The sequence below is a fragment of the Tachypleus tridentatus genome, chromosome 11, assembly GCF_004210375.1.
Source record: "Tachypleus tridentatus isolate NWPU-2018 chromosome 11, ASM421037v1, whole genome shotgun sequence".
Lineage (NCBI taxonomy): Eukaryota > Metazoa > Arthropoda > Merostomata > Xiphosura > Limulidae > Tachypleus > Tachypleus tridentatus.
In genome coordinates this window covers 61,012,254-61,032,605 of record NC_134835.1, presented here as the reverse complement: position 1 = coordinate 61,032,605, position 20,352 = coordinate 61,012,254, and the positions used below count along the sequence as shown (strand labels likewise).

The following is a 20,352-nucleotide window of genomic DNA, read 5'->3' as shown; positions in this document are numbered from 1 at the left end:
ATAACTGTCTGTAACCACGTCTTCTAAAGTTATCACTGTAGAACTTGAGGAAAGTTGTTGTGATGAAGGCCTGTTTGTAACCACATTTTCTAAAGTTATCACTGTAGAACTTGAGGAAAGTTGTTGTGATGAAGGCCTGTTTGTAACCACATCTTCTAAAGTTATCGCTGCAGATCTCGAGAAACGTTGTTGTGATGAAGGGCTGTTTCTGACTACATTTTAAAAAGATATCACTGTGGAACTCAAGAAACAGCAATTATGACATAAAACTAGTACCACATGTCTCACTCTTGTATTCAATTAATTCATTTAACACAACAGTTTAATTGTCTTTTTGCAACTTCTATTCAGAATGTGGTCTAGTCTGTGCTAACTTAACTACAGGTGTTACTTTCTGTACAATGATTGTGATGGATTTGTTTGTTTTGAATTTCGCGCAAAGCTACACAAGGGTTATCTGTGCTAGCCATGCCTAATTTAGAAGTGTAAGACTGGAAGGAAGGCAGCTAGTCATCACCACCCACCGTCAACTCTTGGGCTACTCTTTTATCAAAGAAGAGTGGCATTGACTGTCACATTATAACGCTTCTACAGCTGAAAGGGCGAGCATGTTAAGTGTGATGAGGATTCTAACCTGGGACCCTTAGATTGCTAGTCGAGCGCCCTAACAACTTGGTCATGCTGGGCCCGAGTTTAATTTTTTTGGCCATATTTTTTAAAATAGCCATACAATTGTCAATCCATCACATTTTTTTTATCAGCAACAGAAATGGAAATATTTAAACAAACAGGCATGTCAATGTAATCTGATCTGCAGGAGGGCACTACCACATACTTCTGTGATATTTATAACCCTTCCTGTAGTTCAGTACATAATCCTGAGGATAGCGTGAATGTTGTATTCTAGATTTCCTTCCAGAATTTCTTTGATGTCTTACGATCGTGTGTGCATCTTGTATTTTATGTTAACAACCACTAAATACTTACGATCGTGTGTGCATCTTGTATTTTATGTTAACAACCACTAAATACTTACGATCGTGTGTGCATCTTGTATTTTATGTTAACAACCACTAAATACTTATTACTGGGTGTACACCTTGTATTTTATATTAACAAACACTAAAAACTTACGATCGTGTGTGCATCTTGTATTTTATGTTAACAACCACTAAATACATATTACTGTGTGTACATCTTGTATTTTATATTAACAAACACTAAAAACTTACGATCGTGTGTGCATCTCTATTTTATGTTAACAACCACTAAATACTTATTACTGTGTGTACATCTTGTATTTTATGTTAACAACCACTAAAGATTTATTACTGTGTGTGCATCTTGTATTTTATGTTAACAACCACTAAATACTTATTACTGTGTGTACATCTTGTATTTTATGGTAGGAACCACTAAATACTTACGATTGTGTGTGCATCTTGTATTTTATGTTAACAACCACTAAATACTTATTACTGTGTCTACATCTTGTATTTTATGGTAAGAACCACTAAATACTTACGATTGTGTGTGCATCTTGTATTTTATGTTAACAACCACTAAATACTTACGATCGTGTGTGCATCTTGTATTTTATGTTAACAACCACTAAATACTTATTACTGTGTGTACATCTTGTATTTTATGGTAACGACCACTAAATACTTATTACTGTGTGTGCATCTTGTATTTTATGGTAACAACCACTAAATACTTATTACTGTGTGTGCATCTTGTATTTTATGTTAACAACCACTAAATACTTAGTACTGTGTGTACATCTTGTATTTTATGTTAACAACCACTAAAGATTTATTAGTGGCTCGTTTCATTTAAGTTATCTTTCATTCACTTTGTTGAAACAATTTCATCCATTTACACTAATTGAAGCTCTTTCAAAACACAATAGGTGAACTAAACCATCAACTACTGTTACAGCAATTCTTCAGTTCTGGTTTCTGAGCTGCCTACTGGCACAGCGCCATGTCTGCGGACTTAGAACGCTAGGAACAGAGTTTCGATACCCCTGGTGAGAAGAGCTGAAATAGCCCATTGTCTGGCTTTGTGTTTAATTATAAACAAACTGTTTCCTCATAATATCAAAGTTTTATGTTCACCTTAACACTGAGTCAGTTCCCCTTCACGGTGTCTCTACCCCAGCCTGTCCAAACACTAGATATGTTGTTATGAATATTATGTATGTACTTATGTTATTCTTGGAACACCACTAGAAGCATTCTTGATGTTATTAATGCGAAGCCTAAGGTACAACTGTAATAAAAGGCTGTTTGTAGTCACGTCTGGTGAAACTGTGGAGTTAAAGAAATGCATATGGAATTCCAGCTAAGAAATCCGAGTAAGTAAGATGTGCGTCTTCTCTGTTGTCTTACAAACAAACGAAACGTTGAAAGCCGTTGTTTCTTTAAGCCTTGTAGTAATAACTGACGACGCTTGATGCGTCTCAATGTATAAGATCACTGGCACACGCTACACTCTTTTGAAGGAGCAGTGACAGCAAAGTCTAATATCAATTTAATATCCACTTTACGTGATTGGCAAGACAAGGGACAAGACGTATAGACAAGACAGATAAAACAGAGAAAGTCGTTATATTCCTTAGGGATTCAACAATGAAAACTATGAGGACGAAAGTCTTCACCTCGACATGTGAAAACGACGAGACCTCCTCAACCAGTAAGTTACACAGTAAGTCTAGCGTTGACGGTACCTAACAAAAAAGTAAGTCCTGACTTAGAAAACTGAATCGTAGTTCCTATGTATTTCTTCTATGTATTTCATAAAATGGTGAGACAATGTATAGGAAGCTACATTTCTCTGAACCATGAAAGTATTGCTAACGATATGGACACATTTCAACTTGAAATGTAACTGAAAATCCTGCTCAAACCACCCTAAATAATCCCACACATATAACAAGTATACAACAAAATAACAATGATGATTTCACACTGGCAGAAGTAAGAAACGCAAAACAAATATTAAAATAATCTCTTAAAATATACTGAAATCAGAATATGTAAACCAGATGTCAAAATAACAGCTATTAAACGCTTAGCAAAAGGTGGCGTTTTAATCTAAGGTACAGAGACAATCGATTTAAACTAATTACTTCAAGACTGGCCTAAAGATGTTCTTCAACCTATAAAGATTTCATTACATTTACCAGGAATGAAACCATAAACATAATCAAAGAAAGTACACATAAAAAAGTGCACAAGATATCCAAAGACTGATATCAGAATGTATCATTCTCTGGTAGCAGGGGTGTCGGGTTGAAGAAACCAAAATCCCTGCGCTACTTTTGACTTAGTGTTACAACTGCTTATGGTACGGGGATGTAGGTGTGGCCTGCAAACCTCTCCCACGTTGTTGTGGTTTGTGATAGAAAACATCACGCCAGACAATGAAAGAAAGAAAGACAAAATACGTTTGCTGTAATTATAAAAATACAACACAGAAAATTACAAAGACTGATAAAAATACAAATAAATTAAAATAATATATAACATTAACAGAAACATAATTAAACCAAACTCACAGGAAACGAAACAAGTTAAACCACTATTACGAACAGTTGACATACAACAAACAAATACACGCGCAGCAGCAGTTCTCAACAAAACAAACAATCAATTTACTACCAAAATCACAAAAGCAGAAAATTAATGAAAGTAGCTCTATTAAACTTAAACAAAGTAGGAAAACAATAAACCACAAATACAAACGTTATATAAAAAAGTAAGTCCGATCACAGAAGCAATTATAAATGCTTTCTGTGATTTTGTTAACGAAGTTCAAAACCCTCAACATAAACAAGATTGCATGATATTTATAATTACGATAGCCAAACGTCACATTACACCAACCGTATCTCACTTAGTTCAATAATTCATGGGCACATTAATTACTTAAACTTCATGCATAAACATCTAGGGTGGTCTTGCTTCCGAGAAGCACGAGATCGAAGACATATAGTTAAATTCAAGTACTGATGGTTTAGTTATAATTGAAACTATGTTATATAGAAACATTACATTACACTTTATTGGTTATAGCTCCATAAGAAAAGATATAATAAAAGCAAATGGTCCAAATAGAGGTATGGCTGTAGTTCTTAAAACAACTCTATCTGTAACACAGATAGAGGTTCGAACAACTAACGAATGTGTAATTAAACTATAGATATATATCAAATAACAGTAATATAACAATAGCAAGAATTTACTGTCCTACAACCAAACATAATAGATATAAATTTGATAAGCAATCTAAATCAGCATCATAGTAACCTATGATTATTTGAGATCTTAATAATATACATGAAGGTTTTGAATGTGAGGAAAACACAACGAATAGAAGAAAATTTTTGGAATTTCTAGAAAGTGGTGAATGTCTGTTGTTGAATGATAAAACTCCAACACACACTATCTTTTAATACAATAGTAATGATATATTAAACGTATGTACGAGCTCATCAAATATTACTAATAAATGTTCAAATTTTAAAGATGGATTTGACGCTAATAGCGACCATTTACCGATAACATATTTTTGATCTTGTATAAACCTATAAGAAAACCTAAATTTAGTTATGAATAAGAACAAACAAACCAATATATGCAAATTTCCTAGACCAATTATTACTTGATGCAATAATAACTTTAGAAGGGAAATCATCTGTTATTGATGAGTACTGTCAAAGAATTGCCCAATGTCTTACCAAAGCTGCAGAACAAACAATACTCAAACAAAAAAACCAATACACCTAAATCATAAGTATGATAAAAGCACGTATTCAGCTGAGAAGACAATATATCAATATAAGATACACATATATCTTAACACAAATAAACACTTTGAAAAACCAAAAAAAAACAAATAAATGAAGTAAAACAAGATAACCGGGACAATATTTGTTCAACGCCGAATGAACACACAAATCCTAAAAACTGTTCTTCACATCTAAAACGATTTATAAAATAACTGAAGGAGGTATACAATATATCCAACTTTACCCAAAATATCACATAAAAATGGACAAAAAAAAACTGAAGTATTTAAAGAAGAATTGATAAAAAGAAACCAATGAACCAGACACGAACACACACAATTTTAACGTAGTTAACAAATATATAGAACAAAATAAACACATATACGTGCCATAGTTCCCCAATAACTATAATAAACAATAACAAATATGCAAGTACAATAACACAAACTGTAAAAAAAATCAGACGTAATTATATCTGTAAATCGAACAAAAAAATAAAGCTCCAGATAGAGTAGAAGCCATTCTTCTAAAACATACTTACTCAGGAATTGTTTGGATACTTAAGAGAGGGTACTTAACTGACCTTCCCAGGTTAAGCACAACGACCACACGACGATACAGCAACGACAGTGAAAAGGCCTGTAAACCAAAGAAGACGTAACACTGAAAGGTTACACATGTGGTGTAAACTGATAATAAGCTTGATGAGCCAAAGTGATCCAAAATTTTGAGTGAATTCTTAAAATATTGAGTTATTGGTTGAGATTATTATATAAGTAATAGGTTGGGAGCTCATAGATAGTCATATTTAACAAAATTTGCGTACAGACTGATTGCAGCTGGAAACTCAACAGATAACTAAGGAAATCATATGTTTCCTAGACATGTTGTATTTCAAACAAAATGTGATATTATTCCGTTAGATAGCAGTGGTTTAGTAAAAAACAGAAGTTGTCTACCAATGATATCTGAATATTTTAATCTCACACACTACCGATTCGTAACATTTTATTATGTATATAATTGATAATTGAAAACGTCGGTGAAACTCCGTAATTACAGAACTAAAGAAAAACAAAGACAACTGTACGATTCACGAAAACTTTGTTTATCCGCAACAATGGTTTCATCAGTTATGCATCATCAGATACATACTAGAATATCTATCTGATAGTTGTTCTGATGAAGGAAAATTTAGCATTCGACGTTTTACCATCGAACAGTAAAACAATTAATCATAAGTGCTCAAAGATTAAACAGTTTTCCTTCATCTCACACGAAAAATTAATAAATTTAGCAATTATGAGGTAATGATAGTTTAGAAGTCTATTAGGAATACTTTGGTCATAACTTGGTAAAATGTCATGAGTAGGTGGGCCTGGCATGGCCCAGCGCGTAAGGCGTGCGACTCGTAATCCGAGGGTCGCGGGTTTGAGCCCGCGTCGCGCCAAACATGCTCGCCCTCCCAGCCGTGGGAGCGTTATAATGTGACGGTCAATCCCATTATTCGTTGGTAAAAGAGTAGCCCAAGAGTTGGCGGTGGGTGGTGATGACTAGCTGCCTTCCCTCTAGTCTTACACTGCAAAATTAGGGATGGCTAGCCCTCGAGTAGCTTTGTGCGAAAAACAAAACAAACAAACAAACAAAAAGCTAATACTTACGAGATATAATCCAGTGGTAACACACTGATTAGTTTACAGGCACATACTAATACTTACGAGACATAATCTAGTGGTAACCCACTGATTCGTTTCCCAGGCACATGATAATGCTTACGAGATATAATCCAGTAGTAACACACTGATTGGTTTCCAGGCACATGCTAATACTTACGAGATATAATTCAGTGATAACACACTGATTTGTTTACAGGCACATACAAATGCTTATGAGATATAATTCAGCAGTGATATAAAAGTGAAGAAGAGACAGACAGCTCCGAAGTACTTCTTTATTTTACTACGTACGTAACTGGTAAGTAGAAAACAACAACCAGACACAATGGGTAGAGACCTAAATATCCAAAACCCATATGGATATGGGAGAAGACGGGAGTACCCCGAGAAATACCAGCTTTCACTATCTGGACGCCGAAAACTTACCTTTCTGTTGTTTAAACAACGATAGAAAGAAATAGCTCGTGTTTTTTTTTTAGCGCAACTCGCCATTTATTATACCATGTTGCGAGTGTACCTGAAGAAACTTGAACTTTATTTGCAGCAACCAGTTGATCACGTGACGTGTTCCAGATGGTTACGTCATCAGCACATTGCAGTGTACGTGAGATCGGGTAAGAAAATAGCATTAATGGATTAGATGTATAACAACGGATCGAACTTTCGGCAACTCGAAGTTTGGAAGGAGAAGAAAGGTTTTTGTTAATTCTAACAATAAAACTTCTATTATTGAGAAAACTGGCAGTCCAGCTAACAATATTCTCTGGGAGATTTGAGTAATTAGTTTGTATGGTAGGCCATTATGCCAGACACGCTGTCAAATGCATTTCTAACGTCAAAAAAAATTGTAACTGTTATATGTTTTTTTATTAAAAATTTGAAATTCTGTCTCAGTGAGTCGAATTAAATAGTCGCCAGTGTGGCGTTTATGATGAGAGACATTTTGTACGTCTGTGATAATACTGTTATTTTCCAGGTAGTAAAACAAGCGATTTGAGATTATTTTTTCTAAGAACTTACCTGAGTTGTTTAATAAACTAATGGGGGAGAGTAATTGTTACGGTCGTGTAGTTCAGTTTGTTGTTTGGTAACGACAGTTACGATAATTGTCTTCTAACATTTTGGATAATATCCGGTGTTTAAAGACATGTTACACACTGCTGTTAGATAATAAATGTGTTTCTCGGCCAAGTTTTAATATTATATTTGCTTTTTCTCTCTTCTCCGGGTGAAGAGTTTTAATGTGTGATTTCACTTCTGCACATGAAATAGGGCAAGAAATGTTTGGAGGGCAGTAATTGTTGTTATTTGCAGAGTTCGATTGTATTTAGAATTTGGGATTAACTGGCTGGTGTTGTATATAAAATTATCTACTATTGTTCGGAGAGTGTTATCAAAGGTAGAAAGATCTGTTGTTTTAAATGTTTCTGTAAGATGTTCATATTGTTTTAAATGTTTCTGTAAGATGTTCATGTTGTTTTAAATGTTTCTGTAAGGTGTTCGTCTAAAAGATTTATCAGTATCGGTACTAACTTTTATTAATATTATACTTAAATGTTGGGGACCTTGTGTGTTCCGTTTATTACATTGATTTAAATAGAATGCAGAATGATCAAGTTTAAATTCGGCTATTGATTGGCAGAAATTTTCGCAATTGTAGTCTTGTTTGATAATTTCCTTAGTAGACCTGGCATGACTAGGTGGCTAGGGCGCTTGAATCGTAGTCTGAAGATCGTGGGTTCGAATTCCCATTCCATGCCTGCCCTTTCATCCGTGGAGGTGTTATAAAGTTAAGGATAATCCCATTATTCATTGGTAAAAGAGTAGCCCAATAATTGGCGGTTGGTGGTGATGATAAATTGCTGCCCGGCATAGCCAGGTGGTTAAGGTGCTCGACTCATAATCCGAGGGTCGCGGGTTAGAATCCCCGTCATGCCAAACTTACTCGCCCTTCCAGTCGTTGGGGTGTTATAAAGTTACTATCAATCCCACTATTCGTTGGTAAAAAAAATAGCCCAAGAGTTGGCGGTGGGTGGTGAAGGCTAGCTGTCTTCCCTCTAGTCTTGCACTGCTAAATGAGGGACTGCTAACGCAGATATCTCTTGTGTAGCTTTGCACAAAATTCGAAAACAGATTAACTGTCTTCTCTCTTTGGTCTGACAATACTAAACCAATTCCCCAGTGGCTTAGCGGTATGTCTGCGGACTTACAATGCTAAAAACCGGGTTTCGATACCCGTGATGGGCATAGCACAGATAGCCCATTGTGTAGCTTTGTGCTTAATTCAAAACAACAACAATACTAAACCAGTAAAATCAGAGACGGTTAGCGCAGATAGTCTTCGTGCAGCTTTGTGGGAAATTCAAAGCAAGCAATTTTCCTAAAGGAACTGATTCTTTTATCAATAATTTCTTTTCCTTGGTGGCTATTGGCCATAATAAATTGACTTCTGAGACGACGTTTCCCAGTTATGTGAGGTTTTATTTCTGGGGTGATTTTCTTTGATTTAAGGTATAGGAGGCGAGAAATGTTGATGTACGATATTGACGCTTTATTGCTGAGTGAATTGGTGTTGTTGTACCTTGTGCTAAAGTGCCTACTATTATTTTGCTTAATGTTTTGGTAACTGAGGAATTTAGGTACGTTTTAAATTGGTTTCAATTAGATTAAGAACAATCATATATATATATATATATAGGAATATTGGATCGTGCTGACACGGATTGGGTTAAGTACTTGGAATAAAACGGGGTCATGATCTCCCCCAAAGTCATCTAGAAGGTTGATAACGTGGGGAAGTAGGTTTGCGGTGACAGTCTAGGATGTCTTATGTTCCGTCGGTATATGTGTGACTAAGTGTACCATTATTGAATATTGACATATTAGACACTTCAATAAATTTGTCCAGAATGATTCCATTTGAATTTGTCGTTTTGCACATGAAGTTTCAGTGTTTACTATTAAGGTTTCTTGTTATTGCTCCATCTTCCCCAGTGGAACAGCGATATGCCTATAGACTCACACTGCGAGAAACCGGGTTTGGATAGGCCTGGGGGATAGAACACAGATACTCACTCCATTTGTAGATTTATACTTAATTCTAAACGAACTCTTATTATTAAAAATCTGTTATTGTTAACATGGATGTCTGGTTTAGTAGATGGTAAAGTGCACCGAGTGTGTCCCGACATGGACAAGTGTGTTAAGGCGCTCGACTCGTAATCCTAGGGTCGCGGGTTCGAATCCCGGTCGCACCAAACATGCTCGCCCTTTCAGCCGTGGGGGCATTATAATGTGACGGTCAATCCCATTATTCGTTGGTAAAAGAGTAGCCCAAGAGTTAGCGGTGGGTGGTGATGACTAGCTGCCTTCCCTCTAGTCTTACACTGCTAAATTAGGGACGGCTAGCACAGATAGCCCTCGAATAGCTTTGTGCGAAATTTAAAACAAACAAACAAGCAACGAGTGTTGGTGGGATAAATTATATACAAACAATAATTTCGTTATCGTTTTGTCAGGATATATCCTTAAATCAATGTTTATTGTCAATTAACTTTATTGTAAAATCATTGTTAGCAACGGTTTGTTTCATTGTTTTCAACTCACTTTCACGATTTTCAGATGGCAAAAGGTACAGTGATAAGTCAGTGTAACAAACTACGGAACATAAGTTTGTGAGATGTTGAACGAATTGAAGAAACATGTACGATGGTGCCACTACAGGTCGGCATTCTGAATATTTTTAAGATATGTATGCTGTTATCTATGTGAACATTTAAGTCCAATTTGTTTTTTTTTCGTTTCTAACCAACTTCCATAGTATAGTTTAAAAATTTGCTTTTTGAATTTAGGAAAGTTACAAAAATACCATTATTTAACATGTTTTATATTATATTCATCGCTAAACAATTTCTTCTCTAAATTATTCATGTAAACCTCTACAAGTAAAGGAGAAAGGGGAGAATTCATAACTAAACTATTGTTCTGTTTACATATTTGGTGGCCCCTCAGTGGCTCAGCGGTATGTCTGCGGACTTACAACGCTAAAAACCGGGTTTCGATACCCGTGGTGGGCAGAGCACAGGTAGCCCATTGTGTAGCTTTGTGCTTAACACAAAACAGAAAGAGCAACATATTTGGTCAGTAAATATGAAGTAGTTCTGATCTAAGCAGGTGGTTTTTATTATTTTCAAATCCTGGACTTGAATAGGGTTAATTTTTCTTTATCATTCTCACAAAATATACAACAAACTGAACAACAAAGTCTACAGGTCGGGCTTCTACTGTAAAAACAACCGGTGAAAAATATTGTTCAACAATAGAGACAAAATCAAAAAGTGTAGCGTGTTTACCAACGTGTCAAGACTGCGATAGTGTGTGTATAGGTCAAACAGGAAGATTCACGACAGTGTGTGTATAGGTCAAACAGGAAGATTCGCGATAGTGTGTGTATAGGTCAAACAGGAAGATTCACGACAGTGTGTGTATAGGTCGAACAGGAAGATTCATAGATACGAGAATTAAAGAACATTCTAGAAGTTGGATATTCGATAAAATGTATTCAACCTTCGCATCCTACTTTATTGAAGCTAAACACCAAATTGATCCGGGGGGGGGGAAGGAAAGGAAAATTACATATCTGTGAAAGTGGTAAAAAAAACTGAACAGTTAGGAAGTTTTTGAAATAAATAGATGTCTGAAAATAAATCCAGAAAAAATTGTAAATGACCAAATCTGCTGCTCCCCACTTGTTTCAAAATGAATGTCAAAGTCAGTTTTGGCTCTTTGGTTAAACTATGTATAAACCTATTTTCAAATCATTTCAGTCTGTACCTAATGTCATAACATGACTGATGATGTCTTTACCAGTGAAACCATGGTCGTGAATAAATAAAATTGTCTTTGTCTTCTTTCTTCATTTCTGTCTTTTTTAAAAACAATACTCTTGATTTGTTTTTGAAAAATATTCTGAAAATTTTCAAATGGGTGTAGTTTACTAATTTCTTCTTGTGTTATTGTTTAAGAATTTGATGTTATTTATTCTATATATGTGAATGATAATAGTGAATTATTGCAAACATAACCTTACTTATCTGACTAATCATTCTTCCCCTTTAATTCTACAAAAAAATCATTAAAAATGTCACTTTTCAAATATTTATACATGATGTATCTCGATACTCAGCATTCTACTTTTCAACTAGGTGTTTCTTACAAATAATTTAAGTTGAACAATAATAAAGTTTCACAATAGATCCAACAGTTGTAGCCATAGTGTTTAATTATATTTCTCACCATAACTTTTAAGTTATTTTAATGAAAAAGTGGTTTTGATTTTTACGAATGATTTTATAAATTTTTTAGTATAAAACAACATAGTTGATGTACTATAATGTAGGATAATACTGTATATTACCGATTGTATAAAGTTTTTGTTCGTTTGTTGTTGTTGTTTTTTAATTTCGCGCAAAGCTACACGAGGGCTATCTGCTGTGTCCACTAAGCGTTGTAAAACCGAAGATTTTCCACTGTCCCATCAGTGGAAAATTTTATAATGGAGTGTGTGTGTTTTTTTTATAGCAAAGCCACATCGGGCTATCTGCTGAGCCCACCGAAGGAAGTAGAACCCCTGATTTTAGCGTTTAAATCCGTAGGCATAACGCTGTACTAGCGGGGGGCGTTATGGGGGAGTCATAACAGGGATGTGTAGCTTGAGCATACTGTTCAGTAGTTGATATTCAGCTTGGTTTGTTTCCTTTTTTTTGCAGTCCCTGTTCGTAGATTATAAATTCTCATTTTTTAATTATCTTATATATTGTTGTTTTTTTAAATGTACAGCAATTGGCAAATATAAGCAAAGAGTAAGACAAAACCCACACTAAGAGCTTCTAAAATTTTATCAACAGAAAACAAATACGTCTAAAATATCTCTCTAGATAAAACTTCGTGGCTTTAAAAACAATTATTCTCTGAACCATAAGGCTTTTGCCTGAGGTTTCGTATAAACACATCTTTAGTACGCGTTTAGTTTGAAAGTAGTCGCTCAGAACAACATTCCATCTATTATGCATTTATAACCATGTAAATCAATTTTCTGTGAAAGATAATTAGCTTTTAAATGTATCATGGACATAAGGTTTTGTGCAAAATACAAAATCAATATTTGCTATAGGCGTGTGAAACAATAATATTAATAATAATAATAATATGTGTGTGTTTTTTTCTTAAAGCAAAGCTAGATTGTTGTAGCTGAGTCCACTGATGGGGAATCGAACCCCTGATCTTAGCGTTGTGAGTCCGCAGACAATAACAATCTGAGCAAATAGGCAAATTTTGATTTTATGTACAATCATGAAATCACTTATCCTAATTATTATCAATGTTTGGGTAGTCCTAGCAATCAAAAAGAAGGTTTTGAGTATTGCTTTAAAGATAAGTCTATTTTTAAGATTTTTTTGCTCTAATGTTCTGTTATAGTTTTGAGTAAATTTCTATTATGAACCATAATATGGTTCATTTCTTTTCTTTTTTTTTCATATATACTGATTTTTCCTAAGTAGAACGTATTGATCTTTATACAGTTTGAAAGTTTTTTTGTTTCACTACGGGTTATCGGCACGTCTATGGACTTACGACGTTAAAACCAGTGTTTTATTATCTGTGGTGGACAGAGCGCTTCGTGTAGCTTTGCACTAAAACAATAACAGAGTTTTTATTCTCGTAACGGTATCTGCCAAATCAATACTTTAATAAATCAAATAAATATTATCAAAATTGTAATACCTAAATATTCGTGTCAAAGTTTTTTGAACTGCTGTATTATTTATCGTAAATAAAAATGGTTCGTACAACGTACGTCACGCATCTCATAACAATGTTTCATCCAATGGAGGCCCGACATGGTCAAGTGATTAGGGGCGTTCGATGTGCACTCTGAAGGTCGAGGGTTTAAATCCCCATCATACCGAACAATTTTGTTCTCTCAGCCATGGGACCCTTCTAATATTATGATCAATCCAACTATTTGTTATAATTTGTTATATAAGTAGCGCAGGAGTTGGCGGTGGGTGGTGATGACTAGCTGCCTTCCCTCTAATATTGCACTGCTAAATTAGGGATGACTAGCGCAGATAGCCCTCGTGTAGCTTTGCGCAAAATTGAAATCGTTTGGAACAGATGTTTTCTTAGGCAATAAGTGTAGTGGTTGCTCAGTAAGTGAAGCAGTTTTCCTAACGTTGTATGGTGGCTGTGGGAAATTAATGTTCGTTTTTACATTTTTTACAGTGCATTTTCAATTTCGATTCGTTAATAACAAAATACACATCACATAACGCTAGATCATCCATTTACTTTAACTATATACTATGAGAGGCGTTTGCATATGAAATTGTAAATACAGTGATATATAATTATAGATTATATTATTAACGAAGAGGTATTCCTAGTGATTCAACCTCATTGTTTCTTTATATATTTTATTTGTTATATTTCAGTTTTTATGTGTTATGGTATTATTTGTTTTGTTATATTTTACGTAATATTTTATTTGCCAGTATTAAAATTTGATATTTTTATTAGTACATACAGATAAGTTTATTCCGTTTAGTTGTGATGTTGTTCGGCAACTTGAGTGCAGAATTACAGTTAGAAGAAGAAACAATAGAAACCCACAACACAAAACTCTAATGTTTGGCCGACAGCTCCGATCTTATGATGTATTGCTGCTTCTTCGTTGATATTCCGTTTAATTCTTCAACCTTTTATCAAATGAAACCCAGAAACCAAGCGTTATCATGGGTATTCCTTGAAAGCACCAATAGATGTCGCTACCATACTTATAGAAACATATTCTATCTGAATAAAACGAAAGCTTTGCAGTGCGGCACGAAAACAGGTGTAATTGGTGTCCCTGCGAACACGTCTTCTCCACATGGTTTAGGTAGCAGAAGGCATAGTTTCACTCACAGCAGCTAGCCTTTCTCAAAGAAACAGTGGAAGTGCTGTTTGGTTTGACGTTATAAGATAGCCTGCGATCTAGGGTTGGTGAGCTCTTGGCAGGTCAAAGTAACACATGTCGGTTCCTTTCTGTTGCAATGATAAATCCCTGCTTTACATAGTGAATCATCTTACTATATGAGCCGTTGTTCTCTCAAACGTAGCGGTTTACCAGTAGAAACTTTTGTCTCAGCGAAAGGTAGGAAGTTTTGTAGTTGAAACTACTCTTCCGTTAGTAAATAGTCGCTTGTATGTTGAAGATTCTTGTTACTGTAGTCAGAAAAGCTTAGACTTTGTTGTCAGAAACAAAAAGTTCGTTTATAAAGCAGTTCAGATATCCCTTCTTAACACGAATAAAACTCATTTTAAACGAAATATGCTCAATGCTAGGAACATAAAAGTTTAATCGTCAATTTTAAATAATAGTTTTTATAGACTAGTAATCCAATAAAATAGTCTTGGATTTGATAAAATAAAACATAAAAGAGAATGTGTTACATACAACTGATACGATAAAAAATGACCAGTAGTCGTATAAACAAAGTAAACAATATCACCAGAAATTGTTCACACAAACAAGGCAGTATCGTTGGAAAGTAATACAAACAAGACGGTATCGCCTGAAATTACTAATACAAACAAGGCGGTATCTCCTAAATTATTAATCCAGATAAGGTAGTGACACTTGAAATATATATTACAAAGAAGGCCGGTGTGTCATTTCAAATTGCTAATACAAACAAGACAGTTTCATCTGAAATTCGTAACACAAAAAACAGTAACTCTTGAAAGTGCTAACATAAACAAAGCAATATCTCCTGAAAGTTTTAATACAAAACAAGGCAGTATTATTTGAAATTACTAATACAGTTAAAGTAGTATCACTTGAAATTATTAATACAAACTAGTTTCACTTGTAGCTACTGATACAAACAAGGCAGTATGATTTAAAATTTCTAATACAAATAAGTCAGTATTACTTGAAATTGTTAATTCAAATAAGCCAGTATCACTTGAAATTGTTAATTCAAAGAAAGCAGTATCACTTGAAATTACTAATACAAACAAGGCAGCAGCATCTGAAAGTGTTAACATACAAAAGTCAGTATCACCCGTTTCAAATCTTTATGTAGAGACTGGAAAAGTTTCTGACATATCTTATGGAAATAAAGAAAAAGAATCCTTTTTCACTATGTGCGGATAAGAATTCCCAGGTGGCGTTAATGTCTTGTGGAGAAGTTAGTGGTTTTGGGTGTCTTTCAGATACTGCACGTTGTTTAAGAAATACTGAAACATCACTAGAAATAAAAGTGGATTTCTTATTCTTACTAAACCACTATTGCTATAGTTGGTTATACTAAACTTAAAGAAAAGGAACTGACCAGTCGTCAAGATAACATGAATAATCTAACGCATAAAAGCAACAACATCAAACTTATTATGGACGAAAACGTAAATTACGTTTTATAACATCAAGGAAACAAAATAATTATAACATCAAACATAACTTTCAACTGAAAACCCGTCTAAAATGAAAATACTTGAATTCGAGTATCGCTAACGTTAGTAAACAGACACATTTGTCAAGGAATATTAATTAGTGGCTCTAAAAACATCACTATTAAAGCTAAAGATAATAACAGCAATCACAGCTTGAAAACCTTTCCAGATTCTAAAATAACATCGAAAGTACTATTTCCCTTAAAGCTTCAGAATTTAAAAGATTTACCAACTCCAATGAACGTAATTTCATAATTATAAAAATAATCTTTATTTGTTTTAAATGTAAGTAAAAGTAAATAAAAACAGTTAACAAAAAACGATGAGTGTTAGTGAACCGTGTGTAACTGATAAAGCAGAAGAGCAGCAACAGACACGAAATGATGCAGTAGGCCTAACTTCAAATCCAGTTACATATAGTTTACAATCAACCAGTATGAAAGGAGAGGAAATCCATTGGCATTACCAGGACCATAACGAGGAAGATCGGGTGGAACATCTTCAGTCTTCAGCTGATGTTGTCAGTAAAGCTAATGAGCAATGGGATGATTTCAGCAACCTCGAATATCTTTCTTTAAGTGGTATAAATAACGCACCTCTATCACAGGCATGGTCTCAAAACCAAGATTTGGTTCGTGGATTTAGAAACTCAAAAGATTTTGAAGACTGGGCTGTTCACCGTTTAAACAAGTTAATGTTGCCATCTTCTGAGTTAAACGATGTACCTCCCGCTAGTCTATCTCGTCAGGAATCCACACCTATTGAAAAAGGGTCAAGGTTATATTACAGAAACAAGGTTTGGAAAACTACAATACCTCCTATACTTGAAAATGAAGAAAAAATTACTCTTGAATACAAACCTGTTTGCCCAAATTCTTCAGCCATGAAAAATTACAATAGCTTTAACTACTCAAACATTTCCCCAACAAAAAACGAAAAAATGAGGGTGTCGCAACCTCCCCCAACGATGATGTCTACCACAATGGAGTATGAATCAACTTCTGTTACCAAAGAATCAGAAATGGTAAGTTATTTATGTTCATAGTTTGAAAAACAATCAGAAATAGTAAGTTATTTATGTTCATAATTTGAAAAACAATAAGAAATGGTAAGTTATTTATGTTCATAGTTTGAAAAACAATCAAAAATGGTAAGTTATTTATGTTCATAGTTTGAAAAACAATCAGAAATAGTAGGTTATTTATGTTCATAATTTGAAAAGCAATAAGAAATGGTAAGTTATTTATATTCATAGTCGAAAAAACAGAACGCAATAATGTCTATTTTGTTTTCCTGAAAGAGTCATTATACTGTAGGCAACGTGGCGGACGGTTTAAGGTGTATTAGCATTTGTTTTATAATAAAAATATAAATATTACAATTTTTATTTGGTTTATTTTACTATTTCATGAAATATATGTCTAATTTATGAACTGGATTTTCCCTATTTTTTAACACCGATGAAACTGTACAGTAAAACAACGCGTGATCGCATATTCTGCAATAAGTGTGAAATTACTAATGTCTACATGCAATGTGAACTAAGTTCCTTGAAATTAGAGCATGTAGTGTTAAAACATCTAAATAACTGTCCGTTCATGCTTAAGTAGTATTATACATTGATGAATTACCTTTTAACCTTCGTATTACCAAAATAACAAAGTGGCGTAGTATATATGAGTCCCAACCTTTTATGTTTATTATCCTTACAAACTAAATGAATTATAATTTTTATGAAATTGACCCAGTATGTAATCAAAGGATTAAAGATGCGAGTGTTAACAAGTTTCACAAATGAGATACTAATTTACATAATCAATAAGTGTGATGTGTGGTTTATTCCTGCGTGTAATCGTTCTGTAAAACGGTGGATGAACACAAAATTGTTAAACCAACTGTTACGAAGTGTGCACAAGACAAGCTGAGCATCATGGAATTGGTTAGAGATGAAAGCAAATTGAATTAGTCGAACAATGTAACCCTTAACCTTAAACCTTTAGTCAAACATGTGTTTTCAATACACCTTTTAGCGCTTATGTTCACCAAAACCGAGTTCTTGGCGAAATTATAATACATTTATTCTAGTATTAGTGGAAACAAGTTCTATCCGTCATCGAGTGTATTTGATATTCATTACCTAAATAGAGAATTCTGCTGACATATTACTTTAAGTTTGTTTGTTTGTTTGTTTTGGAATTTCGCACAAAGCTACTCGAGGGCTACCTGTGCTAGTTGTCCCTAATTTAGCCTATAGGACCAGACGGAAGGCAGCTAGTCATCACCACTCACTGCCAACTCTTGGGCAATTCTTTAAACAATGAACAGTTGGATTGACCGTAACATTATTATACTCTCACGGCTTAAAGGGTGAGCATGTTTGGTGTCACGGGAATTTGAATCCGCGACCCTGATATTACAAGTCAAGAGCCCTAATCGCCTGACCATGCTGGGCTGAATTATAATCAACAATGCACAATAAAAGTACTCGTAGGTATTGTTAAAATATCAAATTATTTTATTTGTTTTATGAAATGTTTTATTTTTGAGTGCGAAATATTGTAACGTGTACCATCGATTGTACTTAAAATTTAATTAATATTCATCCTTTGACTTTTTTATTTGTCTTCAGAATGCGCATTAATACGTTTCTTGCAATTTTCTAATCTGTTCTTTTCATGTCTTTCTATATGGCGTGGATTGGCGCCGTACCAGAGCTCTAGATTTTGGAGCTGACAAGCTGGTTTGGATTACTTGCGATACCACGAAATATTCCCTGCACTTTAAGCTGCGACTACCTTATAATAGTAATAGTAGATCTCTTAACATTGACTGTAGGTGGTAGGTGCTGCTGATTTGACTGCCTTTCCACTGTTGAATAATTAGAAATGAGGGACAATAGTAGATATCTCTAAAAGCTTTGTAATAAATACGAAGTACAAACACTGTCACTGTTTTCTGATACAATCTCTGGTTGTATCATGCATAATATAGAAAACGTTACTGATTTTACAGGTGTTGGATGAATATTCACCAAACTTTGGCAGTCAATTGAGCTGTTTGAGAGACAGTGTGAAATGTAGCATAAATTAATTTAATTTCCAAGACAAATTGTGTATGTTTCACTAGTAAAATTAGTATGCAACCAATCAGGATTTCGGTTTCATGGTAAGATTGTACACTCCTGGAAACAAAATTTGAAGAGTGTGAAGTTTGGGTTTGGTTTTCCAGGAGTGACATGGTTTTCAAATATAAAATTAAACCCTCATTTTTTGTAAAATTATTTCCAATTGCCAAATTTTATGTGAAAGTAGTTTCTGAAGTTACATTCTAGTATTACACTTTATTTATATATCTCAGTTTTAAATTTTTTAAAGGGTAAAACTACTCTTTCTGTCTTGTTTCCTATATGATCTTTCATTTTCACTTCTTCTTATTAGTTCCGTATTCATTGTTTACCTTTTATTCACTGTCATACAAACTGTTTTTAGTCAAATTTACCCTTTCACCTTTAAGCTAGTTCAAAGATACGTTTTGTTTTCTACTAGCTCACTTCTACGAATCAACAAAATAACGCATCATTCACGTTTTCAGTTAAAAGAAAAATCACAATTTGAGCTAACTGTATGAGTTGTACTAAAATTATGAACACTTAAGAAATTACCATGGTAGTTGTTATTTTTTCATATTTTTTTCCCTAGCGGAAAGTATTATTTAGATTAAGTCGTTCAATGAGTAAAGCTTCAAAACATTCAGCCGGGTGTGAAAATTTAAACCTCTACATTAATGACTTATGTAGCACTAAAACACTGCTTAATAAAGAAAAAGGCTTAACCGACTGTTATCAGCTTAGCAGACGATTTTAATTTGTTGCTTCGGTTAGTTAATGAACTTTTTGCTGTTTATGTGGTTTCTTTCATCAGTTTTATTATACATTAACTAATGAAGCCACAGAAACTAGAAAAAAACTTCTCAATCTTTAATCTTTTGTACACGAGTTTATATTTTTTCTTTTTTTGGGAGTTGTTTGTTGCTTGGAATTAAGCACAAAGCTACACAATGGGCTATCTGTGTTGTGATTACCACAGGTATCGAAACCCAGTTTCTAGCACAGTAAATTCGCAGACATACTACTATGTCACTGTTTTTTGTTTTTAGAGATATGTGAAGATAATTGTTTTACAGTATAAAAAATTGAAAATACCAACGTATTTGTATGGTCTGCTCATAGTTTGTATTACAAGTAAACTGTCTCTGGTGATGATTATTTAAGGTTTCGTTATCTCTCTTTTTATGTAAAATTGCATTGTAGAAAATGGTATAATTTAGACCGTCAGAAGCGCTATCTCATACATCATTAAGGAAGGGGTAACTCTTATTTAGTAGTTC

The 20,352-nt window shown here is 34.1% G+C and overlaps 1 protein-coding gene across 3 annotated transcripts in view; it reads left to right on the top strand.

The window, feature by feature from the left end:
* Positions 1-16,924: 16,924 nt before the first annotated feature.
* Positions 16,925-20,352, top strand: part of LOC143232265 (uncharacterized) — a 143,363-nt gene continuing 139,935 nt past the window's right edge. For all 3 annotated transcript variants that reach the window (XM_076467448.1, XM_076467454.1, XM_076467453.1), the window contains exon 1: positions 16,925-16,990. In XM_076467448.1, coding sequence (XP_076323563.1) covers positions 16,934-16,990 — 57 coding nt within the window. In that variant the 5' untranslated portion in view covers positions 16,925-16,933. The remainder of the gene's footprint in view (positions 16,991-20,352) is intronic.